The sequence below is a fragment of the Mobula birostris genome, chromosome 21, assembly GCF_030028105.1.
Source record: "Mobula birostris isolate sMobBir1 chromosome 21, sMobBir1.hap1, whole genome shotgun sequence".
Classification (NCBI taxonomy): domain Eukaryota; kingdom Metazoa; phylum Chordata; class Chondrichthyes; order Myliobatiformes; family Myliobatidae; genus Mobula; species Mobula birostris.
Genome location: NC_092390.1, coordinates 59,105,224 through 59,118,455, shown reverse-complemented (window position 1 = coordinate 59,118,455; position 13,232 = coordinate 59,105,224). Strand labels below are relative to the sequence as shown.

At 38.0% G+C, this 13,232-nt stretch overlaps 1 protein-coding gene and 1 long non-coding RNA gene across 2 annotated transcripts in view; one reads left to right on the top strand and one right to left on the bottom strand.

Annotated features, from left to right (window-relative positions):
• The window catches only part of nhlrc2 (NHL repeat containing 2), a 92,624-nt gene that overhangs the window by 26,234 nt on the left and 53,158 nt on the right, over positions 1–13,232 (bottom strand). The window contains exon 6 of the mRNA XM_072239575.1: positions 2,990–3,083. Within this exon, the coding sequence (XP_072095676.1) occupies positions 2,990–3,083 (94 nt within the window). The remainder of the gene's footprint in view (positions 1–2,989; positions 3,084–13,232) is intronic.
• LOC140185825 (uncharacterized) overlaps positions 166–13,232 on the top strand; it is a 32,270-nt gene continuing 19,203 nt past the window's right edge. The window contains exons 1-4 of the long non-coding RNA XR_011882735.1: positions 166–244; positions 6,868–6,999; positions 8,824–8,862; positions 12,165–12,342. This is a non-coding gene — a long non-coding RNA (uncharacterized lncRNA). The remainder of the gene's footprint in view (positions 245–6,867; positions 7,000–8,823; positions 8,863–12,164; positions 12,343–13,232) is intronic.

The window sequence follows — 13,232 nt, the reverse complement described above, 5'->3', positions numbered from 1 at the left end:
TTCTGATGGCCTAAAATGTTTTTATGCCTATGCCAGGAATTTGCTACTAAACACCTTTGAAGTAATGCTGCTATGTGTTATTTATGCATAATGATGCAGGAATTCAGGTTGGCATTGAATATATGGGTCCTCTGAGTTTTGCTGTTTTCTTGTTTGCTACAGAAATGTTGCTTGCCTTACCATTAACAGCAATGAATGGCATAAAGTTCCTACATTTACATCAGAGAAAGCCCTGACAATTCTAGTGAGTATCTTTAACAATGTGATAGTGGTAATTACTGCAAGCCTTGAAACAGCTACAACAAATGGAAATCTGGATGTACTCCAGAGCGTTAACCAAATGAGTTGCTCTGGATTTCCAGTATCTGCGAAATGAAAGTCTGAATAACTTTAACACACGAGATTCTGCAGATGCTGGAAATCCAGAGCAACACACACAAAATGCTGAAGGAATTCAGCAGGTCGGGCAGCATCTTTGGAAATGAATAAACCTGAAGGCATGAACATTGATTTCTCCAACTTCCAGTAAATTTTCCCCTCCCCTTCCTTCTTCTTCAATAGCCTCTCACTTCTGTTCCTCACTTACCTATCACCTTCTCCTGGTGCCTGTCCTTCTTCCCTTTCTCCTTTGGTCCATTCTCCTATCTGAATTATTCTTCTCCAGTCCTTTACCTTCGGCATGAGCACCTCCCAGCCTCTCATTTCAACCCCTCCCCCCCCCGCCCACCTGGCTTCACCTAGCTTGTCCTCCTTCCCTTCCCTCCATTTTCTTATTTTGGCATTGGACCCTTCTTGACTTGAAACATCTATTTTATTTCCATAGATGTTGCCTGACCTGCTGAGTTCCTCCAGCATTTTGTGTGTGTTGCTCTGAATGCCCGTATGTATTAACTGCTGTTGGTCATTTTAAAATAATATTTAAAAGTGATCTCCACTGATCATTTCCTCTCTAATCCATTCTGATTTTCCTTCTTGTTCTGTACCTGACTTTATGTCAAACTCAGTCACTGTAGCTTATGCTCCTTTCTCAGTCTATGTACTGATAATTTCACAATCGTTCAATCTAACTGGTCAGCTTAGGTTCCAAATGCCTACAGTGGCATGCAAAAGTTCAGGCACCCTGCATGGCAGTACTTAGTAACACCCCCTTTAGCAAGTATCATAGCTTGTAAACGCTTTTTGTATTTGAACTTCATCAGTCCACAGGACTTGTTCCAAAATGCATCAGGCGTGTTTAGATGTTCCTTTGAACCTTTTCAATAGAACTTTTTGGCCACAATGAGCAAAAGTATGTTTAGAGAAAAAAGGGTGCAGAATTTCATGAAAAGAACCCCTCTCCGATTGTTAAGCAAGATGGTGGATCAATCATGCTTTGAGCTTCTGTTGCAGCCAGTGGCACGGGGAACATTTGGTAGAGGGAAGAATGAATTCAATTAAATACCAGCAAATTCTGGAAGCAAACATCACATCGTCTGTAAAAAAGCCGAAGATGAAAAGAGGATGGCTTCTACAACAGGATAATGAACCTAAACACACCTCAAAATCCACAATGGACTACCTCAAGAGGCACAAGCTGAAGGTTTTGCCATGGTCCTCACAGTCTCCTGATCTAAACATCATCAAGAATCTGCAGATAGACTTCAAAAGAGCAGTGCATGCAAGACGGCCCAAGAATCTCACAGAACTAGAAGCCTTTTGCAAGGAAGAATGGGCGAAAATCCCCCAAACAAGAATTGAAAGACTCTTAGCTGGCTACAAAAAGCATTTACAAGCTGTGATACTTGCCAAAGGGGGTGTTACTAAGTACTGCCATGCAAGGTGCCCAAACATTTGCTTCGAGCCCTTTTCCTTTTTTGTTATTTTGAAACTGTAAAAGATGGAAATAAAGAAGTTTTCTTGCTATAAATATTAAAGAAATGTGTCATCTTTAACTTATGCCTTTTGGAAATCAGTTCATCTTTTACTCGGTTAGCTATTTGCAGTAACAGAAATTTTGACTGGGGTGCCCAAACTTTTGCATGCCACTGTATATTCCCTTATTGCACAATCAACTTGTACTTTCAGCAATAATAAGAACAGAAGATGCTGAAAGCACTCAGCAGGTTAGACAGTATCTGTGGATAGAGAATTAAAGCTTTTGTCATAATGGGAGTAGATGGGGAACTTGCCTTGCAAAGTAAAATCAAAGCTAAAAATTTATATGTACTGTACACAGGGAAATTTAACTAACGCAGACACAGTTTCAGTTCATTCCTGGAGCAAATAACGGCGGCTAGTTTAAGCTGCGGATTGTTTCCATTAGATTGTTTCCATTGTGAAGCCCTATTTACATTTACTGATATTTAACAGATATAAATAGACAGCCCCACCAATTAAACCATTCCTAATAGCTGAAATGCTCTAGCTAAAACTATTCCATGGCAGAGTTCTTTTTTTAACTACAAAAAGTATTCATTTAAGATTGGCTTCAAGCATTTTATTTGAGGTAACACATAAAGGCAACAAAATATGAATACAGGGGCCCCATAATTAATCAAGTGGATTGTCATATTCCTGAGCGGAATCATTTTTGTACCACTTCATTAATCAACATTATTTTAAATACTCAATTTAAAATTGTACTGCTTCTATTAATTACAATGCTTGTCAAACTGCTGCAGGGTTTTCATTAATGAACAATTTAGTGTGGACAGAAGAATAAATAACACAAAGAAAAACTGAAACTAATTATCACTACCTAACAGAGCATTCTTGGAGTATTCGGAGTTCCATCCACATCATCATCCAGTGTGCAATGGAATTTAAACCTTGCAGCTTCTATAAAAAGCATGCAAATACCACTTGAGAGAGAACTACCATGCAATGAACACAAATATCTATGCCGATTGGTTAATTTTAAACTACAATTGACTGTTATGGAAGTTAACTCAGTTTAATACCACTGCAGGGTGACAGAGGAATTAATGAAAAATTATCTTCAATTACTTACGCTCCCCTTGGAAGTTTTCCATCTTCTAAAAAAATGACCCATACCTGATGAGTGCCCGCCATGGCAATAAACAGAACATTGTCTTTCGCATCACCTGGATGTAGAAGAATTAAAAGATTGGGAAAAGTATAAAACACAATGTCTAGATTGTCTAGAAATTGTCTAGATTGTCCAGACTGATTGTCTTGTACCTCAACGAGAGTGTTATTATTTAGATTCATTGTGAATCTTTGGAACAGTTAGTCCAGTGATGCACAAGATTATTCAAGTCTGAAATCAAAATAACTTAAATATTACAAGAAGAGAAATGGGATAACCTGCGGCAGTAGAATTACGCAGATATTCAGCCTTGATCTTATTGAATGAAAAAGCAGGTTTATTGGCAGCACAGCCTTATTCTCCTTATATCTCCATTTCATATAAATATATTTAATTAATTAATTTGAAGGAAGATTGTCTTTACTTGCAAGATCTCCATTTATTATCTAAAAATCAAGAAAGTGGTGATGACTTTAATAGTTGGAGTGCTATAATCCATCTCGTCAATATATTCCCACAGTATAGATTGGGAGAGAATTCCAGCACTTAGGCCTGGTGATAATGAATGGTGATACGTTTCAAGGTAAGGATGATGTGCAACTTGGAGGAGGAACCTATGATCGAGAAATAACTATAATCATCAATAGTACTAGAACCAGGATAAATGTTCTGCTTTCCCTAAAGCCTGTGCCGTATTCATTGCTCATTGAGCAACAAAATTGGCCAATGCCTGCCTTTTCTGACTCTGGAATCCTCACAGGGAAGTGAAGATATATTATTTACTCCGCCATTCCAAATGAACATGGTCATGAACACTGGTATGGTTCTGTTTCTGACTCGCACTCTTCACTGAACCCAGGTCAATCCCTTTGATTGTAACGGAAGAGTGAGAGACATGTTGTGTTGCAACATTGCTGATTGTGGTGGTGTACATTTCTGCTATTGCTCACATCTATGGGAGGTGATAACCATTTTGAGCTGTTAGATGTGTTCTCAGTCTATTCCATTTCGCACAATCTTCAGTCATCTGAGTAACAAAATCAGACAGAATGGAATACCACAATTTTGGCCCACTGATTTCATGCCAATAATCACTGACCACACACCAACTCTTTTATTTATTCTCTCCAAGTTCCTACCAACTCCCCCACCCCACCCCCAGATTCTACCACTCATCTCCACACACTATGAGTAATTTCTGATAGTCAATTGAGTAACCAACCTACATGTCTTTGGAGTATGGGAGCAAGTTCACCTGGGGAGAACATGTAAATTCCATCGATGTAACACTGAATCTGGATCATCGCATCATTGTTCTAGGAGCTGTGCACAATGATCTTATGGCAAGTAGAAGAAACAGTGGTTGGCCACTTGGTCTCATACCTGCTCCACCATTCAACAGGATCACGGCTGAACTTTCACATCAGCTCTCTTTTCTTAACTAATGACACAACCCCTGATTCCCTTACTATCCAAAGATCTAGTAACATCTAATTTCTGATATGATTTTCTAATTTAAGTGCCACCCAAATCTGCCATTGCTCCATAAACATATTTTCCAATATATTGGTTATATATTAAGAGAATCTGATTTTTGAAACTTTAAAACCATAAGTTATACAGCTAATGCTGAATACTTTTATATTTTACCAATGATATTCAGATCAGTCATCTTCAACATGTTTATAGAAAATCTAGAATCAAGCACTATCCTTAATTTAAGTCCAGTATAAACTGATGAAATGAAAGACTTCCTGTTTATCCTAAAAATAATTTGTGCAAGCAAATAGCATGTAGTGGTTATTCTAGTGGTTGAAATAATCTCTCTCTATGCAGTGTCTTTAAAGAAGCAAGTGTCTTTAAAAGCATTTTATTGAAGCACTACCAAACGAACAAAAAATGGCACCAAAACACATAATAGGAGAGATAACTAGAAGCTTTAGAACAGGGGTTCCAATCTTTTTTATGCCATGGCCCCTACCATTAACCAAGGGATCCATGGACCCCAGTTGGAAACCCCTGACTTAGAAGAACAAGTTTAAAGGGTGTATGAGAGAGAGAGAGAGAGAGAGATGGGCATGTCTAAGTATGAATTCAAGATCACTGGCCTCCAGCTGCAACTGCATAGATGAAGTGAATAAACAATAGCAGGGAACCTGAATTTCAACAGATATTCTGAATGAGAATGGAAAAGATTACATATTATGAGTAATAAATGATTTGATATGCTAAAATTAAGACACTGCTTAACTGAATGGCATATAAGGTAGGTCAGTGAATTAAGTCTGAATGTAAAAAAAGCCATAGATGAGGGTATCAGCAAGAGATTAATTTCTACTCACATAATTAACTAGAATGCAGATGCACCATAGCAAGGTAGCTATATGAAAATGTTATACAAAAGATAGATTTGCATTTAAAATATATTTTAACTGCATCTCATTTATTAAAATTGATTAAATGTAAATTTTGGCTGGGATACCAGTGAGAGCTTGATTGCTTTTCTTCAAGAATAGTGCAAATGAATTTTGTGTATCCACCTGAGGTGACAGATTTACACAAAAGTACATCACAGAAAATAGTCCTTTGGCCTAACCAATGCTCCACTTAGGGTTTTGCGCAACCTTCCAACCCATTTCTATCAGTGTGACATCATTTTCCAGGTCTTTCATATACCTATGTGGCTTGCCCTGAAATGCACCTTTACCAATTGTTTCTACCATTCCTCAGGGAAGTGTATTCTACATTCTCACCTCTCTAAGTGAAGGTTCTTCTGAATTGTCCATTTGATTTCATAATATCTATGTTACATTGACAGTCTCCAGCTTACCACATCCCTATAGATGCTATATTGCCTTTGACTATATTTTCATAATACTAAAGATCTTAATTAGGTTATCATTCTGATTTTTTTCTAGAGAAAACAAATGCAAGTATGCTTATTGTTTTCTGAAAGACAATAGCATTGTCACTACAGGACTTTGAATTCTTAACAACACATCACAGAGCACAGAAACAAACCCCTTGGCCTGTCTAGTCCATCCTGACCTGATCTTCTGCCTATTCTGTACCATATCCCGCCAATGCTTCCCATCCAAGTACCTATTCAGACTTCTCTTAAATATTACAATTGAACCTGTATCTTCAATTTCCTCTGTCTGCTCACTCCACTTCACCCTCTGAGTGAAAAGTTTTTCCCTCGGATTCCCCTTAAACATGCTGAATAGTTTTTTTTTAAAGTTATTGTATTGATTCTGATTTGAAGTCTTCCCGAAAACCATCCCCACATGGAATTTGTGCAAGTTCTTACATTCAATAGTTCTTTCATAGAACCATTGAGCACAAAATAGGCTCTTGGCTCACCAAGTCTTTGTCAAATATCAAGCACATATTTTACATTAACTCCTTATTTTCTTCTGCATTACCAGCAACTCCCCCACAAATTCTAACACTCATCAACACACTAAAGGCAATTTACAGCGGTGAATTAGCAATATGCACGTTTGGAATGTAGGTAGCAATTGGACTACACTTGGTACACTGGAGGGAAACGCATAGGAACTTAGGAAGAACATGCAAACTCCATACAGCCACAACTGAACCTGGGTTTTTCAAGGTGTATGGCAGAAGCTCTACCACTGTGCTTCCCTGCACTGTTGATCACATTTACAGTATTTAGAAAGTGGCCATTTACCCATAGGGTCCATGCAGATGCTAGCAAAGCTATCCTATAGTCTCATCACCCTATTTCTACTTCCTTGTAGCCCTACAACTTACTTTCCAACAACAACCATCAACTCTTCTTTTATTACTTACCTGCTGTAAGTGTTAATTTACAGGAGCTAGTTAATTTACCAGCACATCTTTGGGATGCAAAAGAAACCTGATCATCTGGTGGAAACCTGTACGGACATGGGAGAAAAGAACGCAAACTCCACACAGACAATGCCCAAGATCAGGAATTAAATCAGGTAACTATCCATAAGGTAGCAGAGCTACTGATACACCACTATTCGTCTCTTGCTGTATTATGTTGTAAACAAAACTATTATCTGATAGAACATAAGCAATAGCAAAATTATATTATTTTCAAGAGGAAAACAATCACACACTAATGCAAATAAGTAATACTTTGAGCAGGGGTTCCCACAAAGAAATGCATCAAATACAACACTCCAAGAATTGTAAAGGTGAACTATCTACTGTATATACAGTATATTCTGAAAAATTAAATTAAAAGCTATCGCTCGTGGCTATTCTCCAAAATACTACGCTTACAAAATAATTCCTACTAAATTCAGTATTTTAGCTTTTATTAAAGTAATTCTCCCATGTTAATATATTGTACAGGCTTAATCACTAAAACAATTTGATGATCGCTAAAGTAACAAAGTTTAACGGGTAAAACCTTCTTTTGAAATCCCCAGTGAATCTCCTGGTGTATGTGCCAAAACTCAATGAAAGAAATGCACTGTGAGGAGAAACAATTATAAATGCAAGCAGAGTATGCTGTGATTAGTATTTTAGTTTCTATAAGGGAATGTTCAAATGTTCAATTTCAGAATTTACAAAGATGAGGTATGTAAAGCACACAATATCACAAGCTGTTGTTAACATCACATGTGTTAGAAGAGAGTCTACACCTTGCTGATGTGCTGAGTTTTGCACTCACAGTGAAAGCCTATACCCCACAAGAGAGAAAAACATAAGAGTTTAGCAAAATGGGGAGTGATCAGGGAATATTTTAATTGATAAACCATTAGTCAAGTTATTTTACATTGCTAATTCCAAAGTATGTTTGTCTATTCTGCAAGCAAAAGTACCTTTGATTAAGTCAGTTCAAGTTTTGTTCCTATTTATCACAGTTAATGAAAAATTATTACCTAACTCAACTGAACTTTTAAAATAATAAATGAGAGATTTAGGAAACTAAATATAATATCAACCTGTTTCAGTGCTTACAGTTCAACCATGAAATCAGTGTGCTTCACATCAAGAGTCAGACCCAATATCTGCATGAAAATTAAATGAGAACACTTCCTACACTAGATTTGCCGTTATCTCTGTAAACAGTGCTAAGTGACAATGGCTAAACAGCTCCTCATTAGCCAATCAAGCATATACAAGGTTGATTTTGGACTATTTATTGGTTTAATAAACATCATGATGATTAGATTATATTAAGTTTAATCTTCAAACTATAAAATAAGCACTTACAGAACACTTGTTTCAGATGATCCTATAATCAAGTGTTTCAAGAAAAATGCAAAGGACAACGGTTTTTGTTACTCGTGACATATTGAGTAAATATCTCAAGCACAAAGCATCCCATTAAAGCTGCTTATCTTAAAATGGGTTGAAATCAAATAATTAAGTATTGCAGTGGTAGCCCAAAGTGCAAGAATACAGATCTACCAGTGAAAGAATAGAGATGTACAACTTGTACTATCTCATTTTTCAAGAACATAAATATCAAGCATTGTTGTGACATCACTGTGGATAATCTGAACAACCCCCAGATTTTTTTTCATAATGCTGATTTACTAATTTTAAAATAGTCAATAAAGCTTTATTTGTAGTGCAGAAATGTCCAGATTTCCACAGTATCCTGCTGTCTGATATATTCCTTGTGTAAACAAGTGGTAAATGTTCATGAAATGATTTAAGAATTTAAGGAAATGAAGACCATCTGAATGTAACTGGAATATAAGATATCTAACTAAGAGGAAGTCTTTGCTACCCTGTAATGATCCTTTTTAAGTCAACATTTTTCACTCCTACTTTTCTCTTCTTAGCCAGCCAGTGGTGTAGTGACACCCGCACCAGACTTCAAGGTGAGTGGGCCTGGGTTCGAATCTGGCCAGCTCCTTGCACACTTTCTATCTGTGCTGGGGTAAGCGTCGAGCTAGCAACTCGGCCTCATGAAAAACAGACAAATGCTAAAGAAATGGTAAGGTTGCTGCCCGATGCGCCACAAGGCGCAGAGAGGAGTAACATTTCTTCTTCTTATACATTCCAGTAATGTTATTACGAATCAGTGCTCAGCTCTGAGGCATATCTTGTGTGGAATGAGAGGTTTTGTTTATTATCCCACCATACAGATCTTGCATTTCCATGAAGGTGCTCAGACAACTAGTAAAGCTCTTTAAAACGTATCAAGAAGCTTTTCTGATGAACATTAGATGAACATTAAACTAATTTGGATTTGTAAATGTTTATCACACATTTAGTCAGCTAAATATATTTGTTGATTAAGCAACATTTTTACTACAAATTAGTAGTAATGCTTCCTGCTTTTGAAAGCTGTAATAAATTTGCTTGCAGTTCCAAACATGCTGTGGAAAATCTTTTGTTGCCCTGAGAACATAAGTCAGCTTGCCTCTTCTGGTGTGGTCCATGCAGTTTTCTGCTGAGAGCCTGGCTTTTTGCTTATCAACGTAGCACAAATAGCAAGTGGCAGCACTGACAGAATAACTTTGACAACCTATGAAGTTCCACCCGCAGTGCTACCAGTTAAAATTTATGTTTAAAAACACATTGAAGCTATAAATTACAACAAATAAACTGCTTCGCTTATCCTTGTGGCAATTGATTTCTGCAATACATTTCGATGAACCCACTATACTTGTGTCAGGTTAATGTGGCACTGGTTTGACAGGGATATTTCTCAGCCTAAAACTAAGGAAATCTACAGAGCAACACACAAATAATGCTAGAGGAACTCAGCAGGTCAAGCAGTATCTGTAGAAATGAATAGAGAACTTTTCAGGTCAAGACCTTTCATCAGGCCTAGAAAGGTAGGGGGAAGATGCTGGAATAAGATGGTGGGGGTGGGGGGGATGGGGTGGAGGACAAGCTAGAAGGTGATAGGCAAGGCCAGGTGAGTGGGGGAGGGGATTGAAGTGAGAAGCAGGGAGGTGACAGGTGGAAAAGGTAAAAGGGCTGGAGAAGAAGGAATCTGATGGGGGAGGAGAGTGGATCGTGGGAGTAAAGGAAGGAGGAGGGGCACCTCAGGGGAGGGGACAGGCAGGTGAGGAAAGAAGATAAAAGGCCAGAGTGAGGAAATGTAGAAGATGGAAGAGGGAGGGGAAAAATTATGGAAGTTGGAGAAATCGATGTTCATGCAACAGGTTGGAGGCTACCTAGACGGAATGTGAGGTGTTGCTCCTCCAGCCTGAGAATAGCCTCATCATGACAGTAGAGGAGGCCAAGAACCAAGATCTCAAAATGGAAATGGGAAGAATTTTTTTTGCTGGATCCTGAGGACGTCCCTGTACATTGCAGGTGTCTCATAGCTCGGGTTCTGCTGTAGGAATAGAATAGTTCTGCTACAGCTTGTACTTGTGAATAGCAAGTTATGTGCAGATGTGGCATTAGACTTTGCCTGTTTTGATTCTTAAGTAAAGAAATCACATTTCCAATTAAATTATAAGATGGAAATATTATAATTATTGATTGAAACAGCACAAAAGACATTCAACTAACTGTGCCTTTACTGGATTTTGCAAGTGATTCTATTAGTCACTCTCTGCACTCTTTTCTCTAGCTCTGCAAATCTCTCCCTTTCAAGTATTTAGCTAATTTCTTTCTGAAAGTAATCACTGAATCTACTTCCATCACCCTTTCAAGTTGTGTTTTCCAGATCATAAACATTCAAAGATGTTTTGCTTGTAAAGCTTCTGGTTCTTTTCAATATGTGTCCTCACATTACCAATTTTCCTACCACTGGACAGTTTACTCTATTATTAATTTTCCATATTAGCTGTTTCAGTGTCTGTTGAGAAAAAAGGAGTTTTCTGTAGTATTACTCATAATTATCAATATTTTCCAATGTCCCACAGCCATATTCTAATCAGAATCTAAAGAATTAATAGCTGATTCTTTGATGAATTTACCACATCAATAATTTACAAATTGTTATGAAAATAAATGTGGCAGTGCACCTTGGTCACATATAAATGTCATGCACATCCTTCAATCAACATGATGGTAGGGATGGTGTACTTTTTGCCATATTCTGCTAGCGTATTTATAGCAATCTGTAATGGCTAGAACGTGCCACAATCATGTACCTTCCCTTTGTTCTGTGGAAAGATCTCCCAGGTTTCATACTTCTGTTACACTTGGAGAGAGAATTCTGAATTGCATTAGACATGGTTAAGTAATGTCAGCTATAAATACTGGTTTTGGCACTGCTTAGAACAAATGTAATGAAATTAATTCGGAATATTGCATAACCTTAAATACAGTGCTTATAAAAAGTATTTGCACCCCCCCCCCCCCAGAAGTTTTCATTTTCTTTTACTGTTTTACAACATTGAATCACAGTGGATTTAATTTGGCTTTTTTGAGACTGACCAACAGAAAAAAAACCTCTTGCGTTAAAGTGAAAACAAAATGATCTAAATTAATTAGAGATATAAAACACAAAATAATTGATTGCATAAATATTTATCCCCTTTAATATGACACATCAAATCATCACTGGTGCAGCCAATTGGGTTTAGAAGTAACATAATTAGTTAAATGCAGTCAAGGTGTTTCAATTAAATGTCCCATGTCTGACCAAGAGCAGAAGCACATTGGAGTCTGCACAATTTGGGCAAAAGTGGGCATTTCCCTCATTGTTGAAACATCATCTGTAATCTGGATCACAAATGCATGAGGGCAGCTCTCATCATTGACTGCCTTTCCAACACCTGAGGTAACCATAGTTCCTTTCAGACTGAGACTGTACCACCTAGAGCAGGGGTTCCCAACCTGGGGTCAATGGACCCCTCAGTTAATGGTATGGATCCATGGCATAAAAAAGATTGGGCACCCCTTACCTAGAGAGAAGCAGTCTCCTTAGCTTTGGGACAGTATTTTTGCTAGTGTCTAAATTGACATGTAATTTGTGGTAAAAGGCAAATTGTCAATATTTCTTGCCAATGCACAAAGAGAATTTATTCTTGTTTGATGGTTCTTTCATCTCTAACTTGCAATTTGGTGCAATCTGGTGCCAGTAAAGACCTGTGCCTTTACTTTGAATTGTGAAATAACTCAAAGCCATGCATGAACGCAGAACAAACCCCATTCATAATAACTAAATAAGCTTTGAACAGTTAACCATGACACCGAGTCATGTCATCTGCAGAAATTCTCCGATGACTCGGCAATAATTGGGTGTATAAAAGGAGGACTGGAGGATGAATACAGGGCCCTGGGGGAGGACTTTATCGAATGGTGCAAGCTGAATCATCTGCAGCTCAACATCAGTAAGACAAAGGAGATGGTGATGGACTTTCGGAAGACCAAGCCTGTTACTATTGACGGTGAGGTCATGGATGTGGTGAGGACCAACAGATAGCTGGGGTTGCACCTGAATGACAGACTTGAGTAGAGCACCAACACAGAGGTTGTGTGCAAGAAGAACCAGAGTTGCCTCTACTTCCTGAGGAGAATGAGGTCCTTTGGAGTATGCAGACCTCTCCTTCACATGTTCTACCAATCTGTAGTTGCCAGTACAATCTTTCATGCAGTGGTGGGCTGGGGCAATGGCATCAACACAAGTAATGCTAACAGGCTCAATAAACTGATTAGAAAGGCTGGCTCTGTTACAGGAGTCAAACTGGACATACGGGAGGCTTGGTAGAACAAAGTACCCTCTAGAAAATCCTGGCAATTCTGAACAATGTTTCTCACCCTCTACATGGCACCTTGGCCGAATAGAGGAGCACCTTTAGTAATAGACTAAGAGAACTGCACTGCTCCAAAGATTCTTATCCTTGGCCTTTACGCTCTATAATGAGTAACCTATAGGTGGGGAAGTGATAACCTCCTCCTGTTGGACTGTTATTAAGCCTGTTTACCACACTCTGCTATCACGGACACCTTTACAATATACATCACTTCTTATCTGGACAGTGTGAACATGCACCTATTACTGTATAATATTACAGTAATTCTTGCACTACCAAGTTATCAGTGTGAACTGTAAATCTTGTAATGCACTTTTGATTTGTAAATCTTGTACATCCTATTTTTAAGGTAACTTGTTTTTTATTTTTCTTACTTCTGATACTTGTATATCTGTCCACTTGTAATGCTACTGTGGCACTGTAATTTCCTTTGAGATCAATAAAGTATCTTCGCATAGCAATAAACCATCAAACATGTGAAAATACTGCAACATTTCTGCTGTCCAGAAATATTACAAACCTAT